At 44.5% G+C, this 19,781-nt stretch overlaps 1 protein-coding gene across 1 annotated transcript in view; it reads left to right on the top strand.

Annotated features, from left to right (window-relative positions):
• The window catches only part of LOC140201707 (alpha-tectorin-like), a 55,226-nt gene that overhangs the window by 128 nt on the left and 35,317 nt on the right, over positions 1 to 19,781 (top strand). The window contains exons 2-5 of the mRNA XM_072266253.1: positions 7,970 to 8,164; positions 8,623 to 8,693; positions 11,912 to 11,958; positions 12,572 to 12,610. Of these exons, the coding sequence (XP_072122354.1) occupies positions 8,671 to 8,693; positions 11,912 to 11,958; positions 12,572 to 12,610 (109 nt within the window). The 5' untranslated portion in view covers positions 7,970 to 8,164; positions 8,623 to 8,670. The remainder of the gene's footprint in view (positions 1 to 7,969; positions 8,165 to 8,622; positions 8,694 to 11,911; positions 11,959 to 12,571; positions 12,611 to 19,781) is intronic.

Below are 19,781 nucleotides of genomic sequence, written 5' to 3'. Positions count from 1 at the left end.
GCTGCGGTTTCAGTGTACGCCCCGAACTGAACGAACTTCACTTACTGGCCAGGGATACTCCGAAAACCGTTCTCGATCACTCAACCTCTCCCACAGATAGAAGGGTCGAGAACGGCAGGGTGGTGCGGCGGGTTGAGACGGTGTCTCCCTGCGTCAGAAATCAATGGTAGCTCAAATACAGGTCAACAAAAGGCATAGACTGATGGGCCAAATGGCATTTGTCGTGTTGGGTGTAATGGTACGCCACCACCCACGGGCTATCCCTCAGCCCCGACAGCTCCGGAGGAACCCCTTTCCTACACGGACTGTGACGGTTTGAGGGTGAAGACAGCTGGCACCCCCTCCCCACTCCACTTCGTCAGTGGGCGGGAAGAGAGGGGCGATAAATTCTGGCCAAAGGACGGAAATAAATAGATTAAAGAGTTGATGCGGAAGAGTAGGTTGAGATGTCCATGATTTAAATAATTTGGGTACAACTTGGACCATCTCGTAGCATAGGAAAAGGCCTTTCTGCCACAATGTCTATGCCGAACACGATGCTAAATGAAGGTTTTTTTTCGTGCCTGCATATGATCCATCTTTCTATTCCCCCCATATCTGCGTGCCTGCCGAAAGGCCTCTTAAACACCTCTCTCATATCTGCCTCACCACCACCCGGGCAGCGTATTACAGGCACCCACCAGGCTAGGATTGAAAAGTTGATGGAGAAAAAGAAAGCAACACACATCAAAGTTGCCGCTGAACGCAGCAGGCCAGGCAGCATGTCTAGGAAGAGGTACAGTCGACGTTTGGGGCCGACACCCTTCGTCAGGACTAACTGAAAGAAGTCATAATCATGTCATAATTGTGGAACGATCTATGTTGCAAACTTATTCTGGTATCTGTCCCCCACTTCTCCTTCGCTACATCGCCGACTGCATTGGCGCTGCTTCTTGCACGCATGCTGAGCTCGTTGACTTCATTAATTTTGCCTCCAACTTTCACCATGCCCTCAAGTTTACCTGGTCCATTTCCGACACCTCCCTCCCCTTTCTAGATCTTTCTGTCTCCATCTCTGGAGACAGCTTATCTACTGATGACTACTGTAAGCCTACCGACCCTCACAGCTATCTGGACTATTCCTCTTCTCACACCGTCTCTTGCAAAAATGCCATCCCCTTCTCAGAATTTCTCCGTCTCCACCGCATCTGCTCTCAGGATGAGGCTTTTCATTCTAGGACGAGGGAGATGTCCTCCTTTTTTAAAGAAAGGGGCTTCCCTTCCTCCACGATCAACTCTGCTCTCAAACGCATCTCCCCCATTTCACGCACATCCGCTCTCACTCCATCCTCTTGCCACCCCACTAGGAATAGAGTTCCCCTGGTCCTCACCTACCATCCCACCAGCCTCCGGGTCCAACATATTATTCTCCGTAACTTCCACCACCTCCAACGGGATCCCACCACTAAGCACATCTTTCCCTCCCCCCTCTCTCTACTTTCCACAGGGATCGCTCCCTACGCAACTCCCTTGTCCATTCGTCCCCCCCTCCATCCCTCCCCACTGATCTCCCTCCTGGCACTTATCCTTGTAAACGGAACAAGTGCTACACATGCCCTTACACTTCCTCCCTTACCATCATTCAGGGCCCCAGACAGTCCTTCTAGGTGAGGTGACACTTTACCCGTGAGTCAGCTGGGGTGATATACTGCATCCGGTGCTCCTGATGTGGCATTCTATATATTGTCGAGACCCCACGCAGACTGGGAGATCGTTTCACTGAACACCTACGTTCTGTCCACCAGAGAAAGCAGGATCTCCCAGTAGCCACATATTTTAATTCCACGTCCCATTCCCATTCTGAAATGTCTATCCATGGCCTCCTCTACTGTAAAGATGAAGCCACACTCAGGTTGGAAGAACAACACCTTATATTCCGTCTGGGTAGCCTCCAACCTGATGGCATGAACACTGACTTCTCAAACTTCTGCTAATGCCCCATCTCCCTCCCGTACCCCATCCATTATTTATTTATATACACACATTGTTTCTCTCACTCTCCTTTTTCTCCCTCTGTCCCTCTGACTATACCCCTTGCCCATCCTCTAGGTTTTTCCCCCCTTCCCCGTTTCTTTCTCCCTGGGCCTCCTGGCCCATGATCCTCTCATATCCCTTTTGCCAATCAACTGTACAGCTCTTGGCTCTATCCCTCCCCCTCCTGTCTTCTCCTATCATTTTGGATCTCCCCCTCCCCCTCCCCCTCCCCCTCCCACTTTCTAATCTCTTACTAGCTCTTCTTTCAGTTCGTCCTGATGAAGGGTCTTCGCCCGAAACGTCGACTGTACCTCTTCCTAGAGATGCTGCCTGGCCTGCTGCATTCACCAGCAACTTTGATACGTGTTGCTTAAATTTCCAGCATCTGCAGAATTCCTCGTGTTTGCGGAGAAAAAGAAATGAAGTTTGAGTTAGTTTTAGGGTTTCTCAGGTTGGCTGAGTTAAAGAGAAAGGTTGGGTAGACTGGGAATATATTCCTTACAGTGCAGAAGATTAAGATGTGATTTCACAGAATCATAAGGGGCATATAAAGAGCAAATAGCAGGTCAGACAAGACAATGAGTGCGAATGTTGGGAAACAGTATGGAACACTGGTGAGTCAACACCTGGAGTACGCTCTTCAGATCTTGTCACCCTGCTACAGGAATGATGTATGAGATTGATCTTAGATAGGTTAAATCATCCACACACAAGAATGTATACTGTGCTGTAATGTCACATTACAGCTTCAGGATTCAAGATTGATTCCTGTCATTTCCAGTACACAGGCGTAAAGGAGAATGAAAGAATGCTGCTCCAGATCTGCAGCACAAAAATAACACAATCAGACAACAAACACAATAATGAAAGAAGGATAAATATGAATACATAAGATAGTTTATCTACATAGGTACATAATGCTCGGCACAAGTGTGTCTGTACATAGGGTGACTCTGACAACACGCAATAAAGTAGTGGTGGTGGGGTGGGGTTGTTGATCACTCTTATGGCTTGGGGAAAGTACCTATGTTAATAAACTAGAAAGAATGCAAAACAGTTTCTCAAGGAAATTGCCTGTAGAAGAGGGGCTGAGTTAAAGGGAGAATGTGGATAGGCTAGGACTTTATTCCTCAGATCACAGGACACTGAGAGGTGATCTTCTAGAGATTTAGGGAATTATAAAGGTGAATGCACAAAGTCCTTTCCCCAGAGTGGTAGAATCAAGAATCAGAATGAATTGGTTTAAGATGAGAGTGGAAATATGTAACAGGAACCTGATAAGCAACATTTTTACAAAGTGTGGTATGACATGTAAGGACGTGGTTGAGGCAGGTACAATAACAACGTTTAACACGCACCTTGACAGGTACATTGATAGGAGAGGTTTAGAAGGGTATTGGCCAAATGTGGCCAAATAGAGATAGCTTATATGGGAACCTTGGTCATCAGGATCACCATGTGCATCCTCTATCTTGGAGAACAACTGAGACCTGAGAAAGTAATCTGTCTGCTAGCTCCGTGGAATAAGAAGCATGAGTCACCAGGAACGCAAGGGTTAGAATAATCTTACATAGATTAAAATGTCAACACACAAGGGTGTATCTCCCATAGTGTCATGTTAAATTCCGGGACTCAAGATTGATTACTGTCATTTCCAGTACCGATACGTAAAGGAGAATGAAAGAATGCTGCTCCAGATCTGCAGCACAAAAATAACACAATCAGACAACAAACACAATAATGAAAGAAGGATAAATATGAATACATAAGATAGTTTATCTACATAGGTACATAATGCTCGGCACAAGTGTGTCTGTACATAGGGTGACTCTGACAACACGCAATAAAGTAGTGGTGGTGGGGTGGGGTTGTTGATCACTCTTATGGCTTGGGGAAAGTACCTATGTTAATAAACTAGAAAGAATGCAAAACAGTTTCTCAAGGAAATTGCCTGTAGAAGAGGGGCTGAGTTAAAGGGAGAATGTGGATAGGCTAGGACTTTATTCCTCAGATCACAGGACACTGAGAGGTGATCTTCTAGAGATTTAGGGAATTATAAAGGTGAATGCACAAAGTCCTTTCCCCAGAGTGGTAGAATCAAGAATCAGAATGAATTGGTTTAAGATGAGAGTGGAAATATGTAACAGGAACCTGATAAGCAACATTTTTACAAAGTGTGGTATGACATGTAAGGACGTGGTTGAGGCAGGTACAATAACAACGTTTAACACGCACCTTGACAGGTACATTGATAGGAGAGGTTTAGAAGGGTATTGGCCAAATGTGGCCAAATAGAGATAGCTTATATGGGAACCTTGGTCATCAGGATCACCATGTGCATCCTCTATCTTGGAGAACAACTGAGACCTGAGAAAGTAATCTGTCTGCTAGCTCCGTGGAATAAGAAGCATGAGTCACCAGGAACGCAAGGGTTAGAATAATCTTACATAGATTAAAATGTCAACACACAAGGGTGTATCTCCCATAGTGTCATGTTAAATTTCGGGACTCAAGATTGATTACTGTCATTTCCAGTACCGATACGTAAAGGAGAATGAAAGAATGCTGCTCCAGATCTGCAGCACAAAAATAACACAATCAGACAACAAACACAATAATGAAAGAAGGATAAATATGAATACATAAGATAGTTTATCTACATAGGTACATAATGCTCGGCACAAGTGTGTCTGTACATAGGGTGACTCTGACAACACGCAATAAAGTAGTGGTGGTGGGGTGGGGTTGTTGATCACTCTTATGGCTTGGGGAAAGTACCTATGTTAATAAACTAGAAAGAATGCAAAACAGTTTCTCAAGGAAATTGCCTGTACAAGAGGGGCTGAGTTAAAGGGAGAATGTGGATAGGCTAGGACTTTATTCCTCAGATCACAGGACACTGAGAAGTGATCTTCTAGAGATTTAGGGAATTATAAAGGTGAATGCACAAAGTCCTTTCCCCAGAGTGGTAGAATCAAGAATCAGAATGAATTGGTTTAAGATGAGAGTGGAAATATGTAACAGGAACCTGATAAGCAACATTTTTACAAAGTGTGGTATGACATGTAAGGACGTGGTTGAGGCAGGTACAATAACAACGTTTAACACGCACCTTGACAGGTACATTGATAGGAGAGGTTTAGAAGGGTATTGGCCAAATGTGGCCAAATAGAGATAGCTTATATGGGAACCTTGGTCATCAGGATCACCATGTGCATCCTCTATCTTGGAGAACAACTGAGACCTGAGAAAGTAATCTGTCTGCTAGCTCCGTGGAATAAGAAGCATGAGTCACCAGGAACGCAAGGGTTAGAATAATCTTACATAGTTTAAAATGTCAACACACAAGGGTGTATCTCCCATAGTGTCATGTTAAATTCCGGGACTCAAGATTGATTACTGTCATTTCCAGTACCGATACGTAAAGGAGAATGAAAGAATGTTGCTCTGGATCTGCAGCACAAAAATAACACAATCAGATAACAAACACAATAATGAAAGAAGGATAAATATGAATACATAAGATAGTTTATCTACATAGGTATATAATGCTCGGCACAGGTGTGTCTGTACATAGGGTCACTCAGACAGTAAGCAATAAAGTAGTGGTGGTGGGTTGGGGTTGTTGATCAGTCTTACTGCTTGGGGGAAGTACCTATGTTATTAAACTAGAAAGAATGCAAAACAGTTTCTCAAGCAAATTGCCAGGACAATAGGATCCAAGTTATAGGGAAAGTGTTGAAAGGCCAGGACTTCATCCTTTAGAGCATTAGACATTGAGAGGTGATTGGATAGAGATGTAGAAAATTATGCAGGGCTGACATAGGGTGAATGCACACAGTCCTTTCCCCAGTGTTGGGGAATCAAAAACCGAAGGGCACAGTTCAAGATGAGAAGGGGAAGATTTGTAGGACCCAGTAAGGAGCACCTGGCCATTGTCTGCTGTACCATCACTGACCTTACTGACTCTGGGGATCTCTCATCCACTGCCACCAACTGCATAGCTTCCTCAACTTACACCTCCCAGTTCTACCTCCTACCCAAGATGCCAAAACCTATTTGTTTCAGTAAACCCATTGTTTCTGCCTACTCCTGCTCCGAACTTGTGTCTGCATACCTGATACTTCGATTCTGTTTTATTAACCCTGGATCAGTCCCTTCCTACCTATATGCGAGACACTTCACACACTCTTGGTCTTTACAATTACTTTAGGTTCCCTGGCCCTGATCATCTCTTTTTCACAACATATGTCCAGAACCTATACACCTCTATCACCCATCAGGAGGTCCTAAATGTTCCCGGCTTGTATATGGACAATAGACCAAAACCAGATCCCCTCCACCACCACTCTCCTCCTCCTGGTGGAACTAGTCCTCAGCCGCCATAATTTCTCCTTTGGCTCACCTTACTTCCTTCTAAGGTGTAGGCATGGGCACTCAGATGGGCCCCAGCATTGCAGGTCTTTTCCCCAGATACGTGGAAAAGTCCAAATTCCAAGCCTACACCAGAATCACTCCCCAACTCTTCCTGCACTACACTGATAACTGCATTGATGCTGTGTCCTGCAGCCACACTGAGCTTATCAACTTCATGAACTTTGAGCCCAACATCCACCTTGCCCTCAGATTTACTTGGTCCATTTCATCACCTCTCTCCTTTTTCTTGGTCTCTCTAACTCCATCTCAGGAGACAGCTGATCTACTGATATCTTTTATAAGCTCACTGGCTCTCACAGCTACCTGGACTATACCCTTTCCCACCCTGTCACATGTACAAATGCCAGTTCCTTCACTCAGTTCCTCCGTTTCCGACGGAACTGCTCTCAGAGTGAGGCTTTTTAATCCAGAACTACTGAGATGACTGCTGCGATGAGGTCACACTCAGGTTGAATGAGAAACAACTTGTATTCCATCTGGGTAACATCCATTTCTTGAACTTCTGGTAATTATCCCCCCCACCCCCTCCTTCTCCATTCTCCATTCCTATTTTCCTGTTTCTCTTTATCCCCATACCTGACCATCACCTCCTTCTGGTGCCTCTTCACGTTCCCTCTCTTACATGATATTCCGTCCTCTCCTATCAGATTTCCACTTCTCTAGCCTTTTGTCTCGTTCACCAATCAACTTCTCACCTCTTTACTTCACCCACTGCCCCCCCAGTTTCACCTATCACCTGCAACTTGCATTTCTTCCTCCACTCCCAACCCCAGCTTCTTACTCTGACTTCTCTTCTTCCATTCCAGCCCTGATGAAGGTATCAGTCCAAAACACCTATAGTTTGCTCTTTCCCATAGATGCTGTCTTACCTGCTGAGTTCCTCCAGCATTTTGATGTGATGCTTAAGATTGAATATAAACCTGATGGGCAACGGTTTTACAAAGGGTGGTACGTTTATTGAAAAAGCTGGTTGAGGCAGCTACAATAACAACATTTAAAAGGCACTTTGATAGGTACAAGGATGGGAAAGATTTAAAAGGATATAGGTCGAATGTGGCCAAGTAGAGCTAGCTTCGATGGGAATTTTGGTTTATGGTGCACTATGTGCCCCCTCTATCTGGGGGTCTACCAGCGGCCTGAGATGGCAACCTGTCCACAAACTCAGCAGGAGCAGGAGGCAGGAGCCCCCACCCAAGCTGGGTACTGTTCTGGAATGCTCCCAGTATTCATTGCTTGTTTATTTATGTTATTTTTTTCTTTTTGCATTTGCACAGTTCGTTGTCTTCTACAATTTAACTGAACATCCTCGTTGGGCCATCTTTTATTGATCCTGTTATAGTTACTATTCAGCAGCTTTGTTGAGTATGCCCAAAAGAAAACGAATTTCACAGTTAATATGGTGACACATATGTATTTGGATTAAAATGTACCTTGAACTTTGACCATTGAATGTGTTGTTGCTGGGGAAGGTCACTGATGATAAGCCATCTATTGATCTCCATTCTACTGTATTGATCAGTTACTACAGGTCCCACAGCTCGCCTTTGTAGTGGTACTACACCACCACCACGTGCAGACTATCCCCAAACTCTATCAGCTCCATTGGAATCCCTTTCCCACACGGACCGTGGTGGTGTGAGGATCGAGTCAGCTGACTCCACCATCTCCAGTGGGCACGGTGAGAGTGGCAATAGATTCTTGGAAAACGCCAGAAGTGAGTATATTGCGGAAGAGTAGTTTGAGATGTCTGTGATTTAAACAAGGTAGCTAGAACTTCGAACATCTCAAAGTAAATAAACGTAGCACAAGAAGTGGCTTTTCAGCCCACAATGTCTGTGCTGGACACAGTACTAAATGAAGCCATTTTTTAATGCCTGTATTTGATCCGTATCCCTCACATTCCCCACACATTCACGTGTCTGTCTAAAGGCGTGTTAAACACCCCTCTCATGTCTGCCTCCACCACCACCCCTGGCAGCCCATTACATGTACTGAACACATTCTGTGTTAAGAAAAAAGTACCCCCACACACACATTTTTAAGTTTACCTTCTCACTTTAAAACTATGTCCAGCCTATCAGCTTGACATTTCCAGCCTTGGGAAAGATGAGTTTCTGACGGTCTATGCCTCTCAACTATGAACTTATCAACTAATATCATTTCTCCCCTCAGCTCATGAGGCTCCAAGGAAGGTTTGTCTAGAGTTTCAAGTTGAAGTCTATGATTGTCGGTGCACCTAGCCGGTGAGTAAACACCATGAACGTTAGCAGTTTGCAGCAGCAGTATATGACAAACATAACAAAGATAAATCCTGATGGGCCACGACTAAAAAGCTTGTTGTATCATGCGCATTTGATGGCTCTGGGCCTGTGTTCATTAGAATTCAGAAGAATGATGGGTGACCTCATTGAAATCTTTCAAATGATGAAAGGCCTTGATAGAATGGATGTGAAGGGTATTTCCTATGGTAGGAGACTCTAAGACCAGGCTTTTAGATATTCTTTTAGAATGGAGAGGAGGAGGAATTTCTTTAGCCAGCTAGTAGGAATCTGTGGTATTCTCTGCCACAGGCAGCTGTGGAGGCAAAGACTTTATGCATACTTAAGGCAGAATTTGAGCGATTCTTGATTTGTTTGGGTATAAAAGGATATGGGGAGAAGGTAGGTGATTGGGGCTGTGAGGAAAATTGCATGGGCCAAATGGTCTCATTTTGTTCCTTTATCCTTTGGTTTTATTGTCTATAAATTAACATAAATTATCATAAAATGCATGAAAAATAAACACAACGACGACAGTGGAAGTTGATAGAGAAAAAGAAGTTATGTTTGAGGCAATATTAGAGTTTATAGGTTGGCTGGGTTATCGAGAAAGGTTGAGAAAGCTGGGACTTTATTCCATTATAAACGTAAATAGAGAAAATAGCATGCCAGCCTCCAACAGCCAGGGCAATGACTGTGAATGTTGGGAGGTCATGGTGTGGTTGTACGGAACGCTGGAGAGTTGGCACCTGGTGCTGGGTTTGTAATCTGGCTATGACGGTGTATTTGATGTTACACGCCAACGTTGGGTTGGCAGAGGGAGCGATGTACCCAACAACCACAATTGCATGTGAGATTTCCCTTGGCAAATAATATGGCCAGAGTCCAACAGCAAAAAGGGTTTGCTGGGTTGGAGCGTTGGGTACAAGACTCAGGAAGTCACCTTGCAGCTGTATAAATCTCTGTTTGGGCTACCCATGGAGTATTAGAACAGAGAACAGTATGGCAGAGTACAGGCCATTTGGCCCAGAATGTTGTGCCAACCATTAGATCAGTCTAACCTTTCCCACATAACCCTCCATTTTTCTTTCTTTCTTGTCTATCTAAGAGTTTCTTAAATGTCCCCAATGTATCTGCCTTTACCATCAGGCCCGGAAATGTGTTCCATGATTCACCACTCTCAGTGTAAAAGAAAAGACACCTCTGACATTTCCCCTGTACTTTCTTCCAGTCACCTTAAACTAACATCATTTAGTAGTAGCCATTTCTGCTTTGGATTTAAGGTGAGGGGAAGGAGGTAAGTTCAAATGAGATGCATGGGACAAGTTTTTTTTTTACAAAGAGAGTGCTGGCTGTCCACTCTCTCCATGCCTCTTATCATCTTATCACATCATCCCCCATCCTCCTTCACTCCAGAGAGAAAAGCCCTAGATCACTCAATCATTCCTCATTAGGCAATGTCTCAAATTCAGACAGCATCCTGGTAAATCTCCTCTGCAACCTCTCTAAAGCATTCAAATCCTTCCTATAATGTGGCAACCAAAAGTGAACACAATACTCCAAGTGTTGTCTAACAGCATAATAAAGCTGCAATATTACTTCATGGATGATGAATTCAATCCCCTAACTGATGAAGGCCAACACTTCATACATTATATTGTCTGCAGTTCTGGTCACCCTATTACTGGAAGGATATGGAGAGTTTGGAGAAGGTCTGGCAGAGGTTCACCAGTATGATGCCTGGTTTAAAGGGCCTGAGCAGTTAAGAGAGGTTGGACAAACAGGGTTGTCATCCTTGAGTAGCAGAGGCTGAGGGGGGATGTGATAGAGCTTCAGAATCAGAATCAGGTTCATTATCACCGGCATCTGACGTGAAATTTGTTAACTTAGCAGCACTTCAATGCAATACATAATATAGCAGAGAGAGAGAAAAAATGAATAAAATAAAACAATAATAAATAAACAAGTAAATCAATTATGAATATTGAATAGATTATTAAAAAATGTGCAAAAACCGAAATACTGTATATTAAAAAAATGAGGTAGTATCCAAAGCTTCAAAGCTGTGTAAGATAATGAGAAGTAGAGATAGAGTAGTCAGTCGTATCCTTTTTCCCGAGGTCAGAATGTTTAATACCAGAGAGCATGCATCCAAGGTGATGGGGGGAAATTCAAAGGAAATGTATGGGCATGTTTTTTACACAGAAGGTGGTGGGTGCCTGGAATGCTTTGGCAGAGATGATGGTGGAAGAAATTTACCAAATAATAAACCAATTTACCAATTCAAATAAATCAGAGGCATTTAAGAGGCTGTTAGACAGACACAGGAATGTGTAGGGAACAGAAGGAAATGGATCACATGTAGGCAGAAGAGATTTAATTCAATTCTCCCTCATGATCAGCACAGACATTGGGCTGAAGGGTATGTTTCTGTTCTGTACTGTTCTGTGTTCTACCAAGTAATATAATTTAGGTATAATTATATACAAGCATCTGTATCTTAGCATCGGATTGTATCAAGTAATCCCAAAATACCATTGTTGTAATTGGATCTCAGTTTTAAACCAGTTTAATATCGGGCTAACAATCTCCTTATGAATTGTTCTCTTCTACTATTCCTCCTTTTTCTCATGAAATCACCATGGCAATGTTATAGCTGTGTAGCATTTAGTAAGGTCCCATCTGGGGCATAGTACTATTACTCTTATTTAACAATAATATGATGTTGACTGCAGTCTAGTAAAGCATTGCGGAACTAATTTCTTGATTAAAAGGGTAGTCCTAGCTCCAGGGGCAAATGAAATTCAATCTACTTGTTTTGGAGTTTAGAAGAACAGGCAGTGACCATACTGAAACATTGCAGATCTTCAAGGGACAGGGCAGGGTGTATCACATTGTACGGAAAGAGGCCTTTCAGCCCTACTGATAGAGTGAAGTGGGCAGTATCAGTCCCCGAGCCCTGTGTCAATCCCCAAACTAATTCCCAAACAACCCTGTATCAGAGTCAAACCAACCCCACTCAATGTCATGACAAAAGCTCATGCCATGGAATATCTCATTGGGCTTCACTTGTGACATTTAAACAATGTTACTATTTCCTCCTTTAGTAAAGACCTGACTCTATTGATTTCTGTAGAAGATTTATGCATTGTTGTGGAGTTTTAGTGATAGTTAATATATCTATGATCTATTTCCTTGTTTAGCTTCACCATGGGAATCCAGTCAGGAAGACTGTTGCTAATATGTTACGGTGAGTATTTGGAACAAGAAGATTTGCCAAATATGATATTATTGTGCAGGCCACTGTTACTAAACATGAAGTGAACGCGAATATCTTTTCTATTAGCTCCAAGATCTAGAGACGCGGGTTGGATCTCAACCTTCACCAGTGTGTGTGTGTGTGTGTGTGTGTGTGTGTGTGTGTGTGTGTGTGTGTGTGTGTGTGTGTGTGTGTGTGTGTGTACGTATGACAGGGAAAGAGGGGGAAGAAGGAGAAGGAGGGAAAGTGGAAGAGGGAGGGGGAGGGCGAGGGCGGGGGGGGGCAGGGGGGAGGGAGTGGGAGAGAAAGAGGGGAGGGAGAAGAAGAGGGAGAGATTTCGAGTGTTCGACTCGGGAGCTGCTGTTTCCGCCCACCTACCTAAAATAGACGAACAGGTTTAATCTGCTACTGTGAACAGCCGACACCATCCTACGGGTCGGTGGGATTCAGGGGTAATGAAATGGCATTGACGTCAATGTGAGTCTGATGGATGCCGTGGACTCGATAGTCTGAGGGGTTTGTTATCGTTCTATACAACTCCATGACACTGCCTACTTAGAAACAATTCCAGCATGTCTAATGCGCGTTTCCATCTCCATCACAGTTTTCCTATCGGAGGTAGCTTTAACAGTGTGTTCTTTGGGTAAGTCGTTGCAAATTATTATCGTGTCTTCCTTTGCGAGGTTTGTTGGGCGCCTACGCTCTGAGTGCAGCGGTTATCCCGAGCTCTCCGTTACACACCTTTTCAACTCCGTGCCCCGATCCTACATCGACCTGTTCATCCTCCGACATCTTCACCACCTGCGTATTGTGTATAGGTTGGAAGGATGAACTTTGCCATTTTAAAGCATCACGGAACTGTTCCCACAACCTATGGACTCACTTTCAAGGACTCTTCACAGCATATAATCGATATTTATTGCTTATTTATTTATTGTTAATATTTTTGTTTTTTTCCTTTTGTATATGCGCAGTTTGTTATATTTTGCATATTGATTGTCCGCTCTGTTGGGTGCGATCCTTCATTGATTCTGTTATGGTTATTAGATTTATTGAATCTCGGGGTTATACAATATATGGTAAAGCAAATGCACTTTGATGAAAAAATTTCTTTGAACTTTTAAAGTTGAATTGGAGTTGATTGTCAGATGAACAAGCCCATGTGTGCACAGATGCAATAGTAAACGTACTTGTAGCAGCATCACAGACACAGAGCATCAGAGACACAACATTCACAAGAAGAAAAAAACGAAATCAAACATAAATTATGCATAATTGTTGTAAGAAAGAGCAGAAACAGGACAAAACAGCGAAGCCCTTTGTGGTTCCAGTGTTATTATACTTAGGTAGTGATTAGGGGTGTGCCGGATGGTTCAAGAACAAAATAGTTGGTTGAAGGGAAGGAGCTGTTCCTGAACCTGGTGGTGTGGGACTTCAGGCTTCTGTACCTCCTGCCAGTGGGACCTGTAAGTAGATGGCATGGCCTAGACCAGATGGTGAGGATACTTAATGATGGATATTAATAAAACATAGCAGCAGAAGTAGGCCATTCAGCCCATTGAATTTGCTTCACTCTGTGATAGCTGATACATTTCGTTGCCTTTTTAATGCAATATCTCCTGTGGAAACAACTGATGGTGCAGTGGGATGTACCCCTGATATATTGAGCTGAGTCCTCCTTTCTTCGCAGGTGCATGAGTTTGAAGCCCATGCACCGCCAGGTCCAGGAACAGCTATTTACCATCAAACATTTGCTTCTTGAACCAAACAGAACAACCCTAATCACTGCCTCAGTACAGCAACAGGAGTAGCATTTTGTACTATAATTAGACTCTTATTTTCGTTTTGTGTTCTTTTTTTTGTAAGGTTGTGTTTTTGTACAAATTCATGTTTTCCCTGCGAATGTTGTCCATCTGATGCCCTGCATATGTGATGCTGTTGCAAGCAAGTTTTACTTTGCACCAGTGCACACGTGTACTTGTGCTCCTGATAATAAATTTGACTGCGACCTTGACCCCGGCACTGCTGAGTGTTTGAATTGCCATGCTAGGCCATTTCCCTTTCATGCTTGGCTGCAGGTGACACGAGCTGTAATTTCCACATCGAACCCAAGAAGAATTGATTCTAGTTATCTCCTTGATCTCAGCTTTGTGAATCCCATATCAAAACACACTATCCAGACAAACCTGCAACAACAATTATAACCATATTTGCTGCAAACACGCTAATCGTGTTTGCCCATATTATACTCTGTACTCCTCGACGAGATGTTACAGGTGTGCATAAGACAATAATAAGATTTATTTATTTACTTAGCGATAAAGCGAGGAACAGGTCCTTCCAGCCCTACAAGTCAAACATCAAACCTAGTCTAAACATTGGATAATTTGCTGGTTAGTAGGTTATTGACTAATTAACCTACTAACCAGTATTCATTTTTGGGCTGTAGGAGAAAACTGGAGTGCGTGGAGGAATCCCACACATACACAGGGAGAACGTAGAAACTCCTTATAGAGGATGCCGTAATTGAACTCTGAACTCCGACACCCTGAGCTGTAATAGTATCGGGCTAACTATGAACTACCATGGCAAGAGTTAAAAGCACACAAAATCACTCCACGTGATAACTGTACATAAAACACAAAACATTACAGCCCTTCAGCCCGCAATGTTCTGCCAAACTAACAGAACTAATCCCTTCTGTCTACACAATGTCGATATCCCTCCATTCCCTGCACATTCATGTGCTTAGCTAAGAGTCTCTTAAACACCCCTATCATATCTGCCTCCACCATCACCTCAGGCAGCATATTACAGGTATCCACCACTCTCAGTGTAAGAAAACTTGCCCCGCACATCTCCTTTGAACTCCCCCCCCCCCCGCCAACTTAAACACACATCCTCTAGTATTAGATACCATCTCTCTAATCTATGCCTCTCATTATCTTATAAACCTCTTTCGGATCTCCCCTCAGCCTCTTCTGCTCCAGAGGGAACAACACAAGTTTGTCCAACCTCTCCTTATATCTCATGCCCTCCTAACCAGGCAGCATCCTGATGAACCTCTTCTGCACCCTCTCCAAAACCTTTACATCCTTGCTGTTTATGGGCGACCGTAACTAAATGCAATGCCCCAAATGTGACCTAACTACTGTTTTATAAGGCTGTAACGCAACGCTCTTACTCTTTAACTGAATGCCTTGACTAAAATTGTCAGCACAGATTTGATGGGCCAAGAGCCTCTCCCTATGCAGAAAAAGAGTGCTGATATTTCTGGCCAGATATGTATTTAATACTAGACAGAATCAAAGAAAGAGAGATAGATAAAGCTTCCCTAAAAGTAGTGACACAGGTGGACAGAGCGGTGAAAAGAACGTTTGTTATTCTGGTCAGAGCAATAAGAAAAGGGGTTGGGACGTTATGTTACAGTTGCACAAGACATCAGGAGACTGCACGAAGTATTGTGTTAGGTTCTGGTCGCCCAACTACAAGAGGATGTCATAAAACTGCAGATGATACAGGGAAGACTCGCGAGGGTGTTCCTGGGACTGGAAGGCTTGAGTTACAAGGAAATGATAGATAGACAGGGACTGTTTTCCCTGGAGGAAAGGAAGTTGAGGAGTGACAATCTCACTGCCTCAGTGAAGAAATGTTGAACAAGGTGGGTAGAACCGTCCATGTTCCGAGCCTACACTAGTATCACTCCCGAACTCTTCCTACACTACATCGACAACTGCATTGATGCTGCCTCCTGCATCAATGTTCAGCCCGTCGACTTCATCAACTCCCACCCTGCTCTCAAATCTACCTGGTCCATTTCAGACATCTCCCTCCCCTTTCTCGATCTCTCTGTCTCTATCTCTGGAGACTGTCTATTTATTGCTATCTTTTATACACTCCTGACTCTCACAGCTACCTGGCCTATGCCTCTTCCCACCCTGTCACTTGTCGTCCTCTGTCTCCGCTGCATCTGTTCTCAGGAAGAGGCTTTTCATTCCAGAACTAATGAGATGTCCTCCTTCTTCAAAGAAAGAGTCTTTCTTTCCTCCACCACCAAGACTGCCCTCACCCGCATCTCTTCCATTTCACGTACATCTGCAAACGTACCCCATTCTCCAAATGCCACACCAGTGAAAGGGATCTTGTCCTCACCTACCACCCCATCAGTCTCCGCATGCGGCACACAATTCTCTGTAACTTCCGCCATCTCCAATGGAGTCCCACCACCAGCACACCTTTCCCCTCCCCTGCACTTTCCGCTTTCCTACATGACTCCCTTGTCCACTTGTCCCTCCCCATCGATCTCCCTCCTGGAACGTATCCTTGCAAAGGCACAAGTGCCACACCTAGTCCTATACCACCTTCCTCACGACCATTCAGGGCCCCAAACAGTCCTTCCAGGTGAGGCGACACTTCACCTGTGAATCTGCTGTAGTGATCCACTGTATCCGGTGCTCCCATCGTGGCCTCTTGAGTTATTGGTGAGACCTGACACATATCTGGAGATCACTTCACTAAGTACCTACACTCTATCCATCAGAATGAGCAGGATTGTCCGGTAGCCAGCCATTTCAATTCTACTTCCCAATCCCATTCCAACGTGTCAGTCCATGGCCTCCTCTCCTACCGCAATGAGGCCACACTCAGACTGGAGGAGCAAGACCTTATATTTCATCAGGGTAGCTTCCAACCTGATGGCACGAACCCATCGCCTCCCTCTGGAGCTTGTCCTGGTTCCCTTTCTGGCATGGTCTTTTACCCAATCTTATCAGATTCTCCCACCTCCGGTCCTTTTTCTCTTTCACGAAACAACTTCCCAGCTCTTTACTTCACCCGCTCTCCACCTCCTGGTTTCACATATCACCTACTACCTTGTACTCTCCACTCACCACCCTTCCCAGCCTTCTTATTCTGACTTCTCGTCTCTTTTTCCAGTCCTGTTGAAGGGTCTCGGCCCAGAGCGTCGACTGGTGACTGTTTTCCATAGACGCTGCCTGGCCTGTTGAGTTCCTACACATTTTGAGTGCATTGCATTGAATAAGATGGGTCTTTTCTTTATGAAGTGACAAAAGTTAAGAGGCACTTGATAGAGGTGTATAAAATTAGGAGAGGCATGGATCGAATGTAGAGCCAACATGTTTTTCCCCAGGTCACCAGAGGCCAATAAATAAGTGGGGATGTACGGGGTAAGGTTTCTTGTACAGGTTGAAGGTCAGTGTTGGAAAGTTTGGCGGGATATCGGTGGTAGGTATTTTACACAAAGTAGTGGGTGTGTGGACTGCAGTGCCTGGGGTGGTGGTAGAGGCAGGTGCATTGGAGACATTTAAGAAAATCTTAGATAGGCACATGAATGATAGAAAACTGCCGGGTTGTGGGCTCTATAGGAAGGAAGGGATCGGTTGAATGTGGAGTGGGTTTATACAGGTCACACAGCATCATGGGATGAAGGGCCTTTGCTGTGATGTACTGTTCTGCATTCTACAATCAAAGATACCAGCCATCCTCGACATTCTTTCTTCTCTCCTCTCTCATTGGGCCAAAGGCACAAAAGCCTGAAAGCATGTACCACCAGGCTCAAGGACAGCTTCTACGCCATGGTGATAAGACTATTAAATAGTTCCCTCATATGATAAGATGGACTCTTAACCTCACAATCTATCTCGTTATGATCTTGCATCTTATTGTTGACCAGCACAGCAATTTCTTCGTAAATGTACGACTTTATTCATTTTTCCCTCAATGCACCATTGCAATGAAATGATCTGTATGGATGGCATGCAAAACAAAGTTTTTTTTTAATTATATCAGGTCACATGTGACATTAATTAACCAATACGCATTACCGGGTTTATAGATAGCACTCACAGTTGTTTACCTCAGGGTAGAGGAGTACAAAACTAGAGGGCAGTGGTTGAAAAAGAGAGGGTGAAACTTAAAGGTAATGTTTTTCACAGAGAGGGTGTGAGTATATGGAATGAGCTACCAGACGAACTGGAATTGGAATATTCTTGTCACATGTATCGAGATATATCTTGCGTAAAGTCCACACAGATCAGATCATTAGTCAAGTTAAGTCAAGTCACTTTTTATTGTCATTTCGACCATAACTGCTGGTACAGTACACAGTAAAAACGAGACGTTTTTCAGGACCATGGTTCTACATGAACAATACAAAAACTACACCGAACTACGTAAAACAACATAAAACTCCACTAGACTACAGAGTACTGGACTACTAGACTAGGACTGCATAAAGTGCACAAAACAGTGCAGGCATTACAATAAATAATAAACAAGACAATAGGCACAGTAGAGGGCAGTTGGTTGGTGTCAGTCCAGGCTCTGGTTATTGAGGAGTCTGATGACTTGGGGGAAGAAACTGTTACATAGTCTGGTCGTGAGAGCACGATTACTTTGGTGCCTTTTGCCAGATGGCAGGAGGGAGAATAGTTTGTATGAGGGGTACGTGGTTTCCTTCATAATGCTGTTTGCTTTACGGATGCAGTGTGTGGTGTAAATGACTGTAATGGCGGGAAGAGAGACCCCGATGATCTTCTCAGCTGACCTCACTATCCGCTGCAGGGTCTTGCGATCCGAGATGGTGCAATTTCCGAACCAGGCAGTGATGCAGCTGCTCAGGATGCTCTCGATACAACCCCTGTAGAATGTGGTGAGGATGGGGGTGGGAGATGGACATTTCTCAGCCTTCGCAGAAAGTAGAGACGCTGCTGGGCTTTCTTTGCTATGGAGCTGGTGTTGAGGGACCAGGTGAGATTCTCCGCCAGGTGAACACCAAGAAATCTGGTGCTCTTAACGATCTCTACGGAGGAGTCGTCAATGTTCAGCGGAGAGTGGTCGTTCTGTGTCCTCCTGAAGTCAACAACCATCTCTTTTGTTTCGTTCACATTCAGAGACAGGTTGTTGGCTCTGCACCAGTCCGTTAGCCTCTGCACCTCCTCTCTGTATGCTGACTCATCGTTCTTGCTGATGAGACACACCACGGTCGTGTCATCGGTGAACTTGATGATGTGGTTCGAGCTGTGTGTTGCAGCACAGTCGTGGGTCAGCAGAGTGAACAGCAGTGGACTGAGCACACAGCCCTGGGAGGCCCCCGTGCTCAGTGTGATGGAGTTGGAGATGCTGCTTCCGATCGGACTGACTGAGGTCTCCCAGTCAGGAAGTCTAGGATCCAGTTGCAGAGGGAGGTGTCCAGGCCCAGTAGGCTCAGCGTTCCAAACAGATTCTGAGGAATGATTGTGTTGAATGCTGAACTGAAGTCTATGAACAGCATTCGAACGTACGTGTGTTTTCTGTCCAGGTGGGTTAGGGCCAGGTGGAAGGTGATGGCAATGGCGTCGTCTGTTGAACGGTTAGGACGGTACGCGATCTGCAGTGGGGGGCAGTGAGGGGGGCAGCAGGGTCTTGATGTGCCTCATGACGAGCCTCTCGAAAAACTTCATGATGATGGATGTGAGTGCGACGGGACGGTAGTTGTTGAGACAGGACACTGAAGGCTTCTTCGGCGCGCGGACGATTGTGGCGGCCTTGAAGCACGTAGGAACGACGGCGCTGCTCAGGGAGATGCTGAAGATGTCAGGGAGAATCTCAGCTAGCTGGTCTTCACATTAAACAGTGCCTTGAGGTAGAACGAAGTAAAGTGGTCACTGAATGCAGAACAAAGTGTAACAGCGACAGAGAAAGCACAGTGCAGACAATAAGGTGCAAAGGCCATGAGGAGAAGAGATTGTGAGGCTGAGAGTCCTTTTTATTGCACTAAGGAACCATTTAATGGTTTCATAACAGTGGAGCAGAAG

The sequence above is a fragment of the Mobula birostris genome, chromosome 8 (assembly GCF_030028105.1).
Source record: "Mobula birostris isolate sMobBir1 chromosome 8, sMobBir1.hap1, whole genome shotgun sequence".
Lineage (NCBI taxonomy): Eukaryota > Metazoa > Chordata > Chondrichthyes > Myliobatiformes > Myliobatidae > Mobula > Mobula birostris.
The sequence above is the reverse complement of the archived record's forward strand: the minus strand, read 5'-3'. Positions and strand labels throughout refer to the sequence as shown.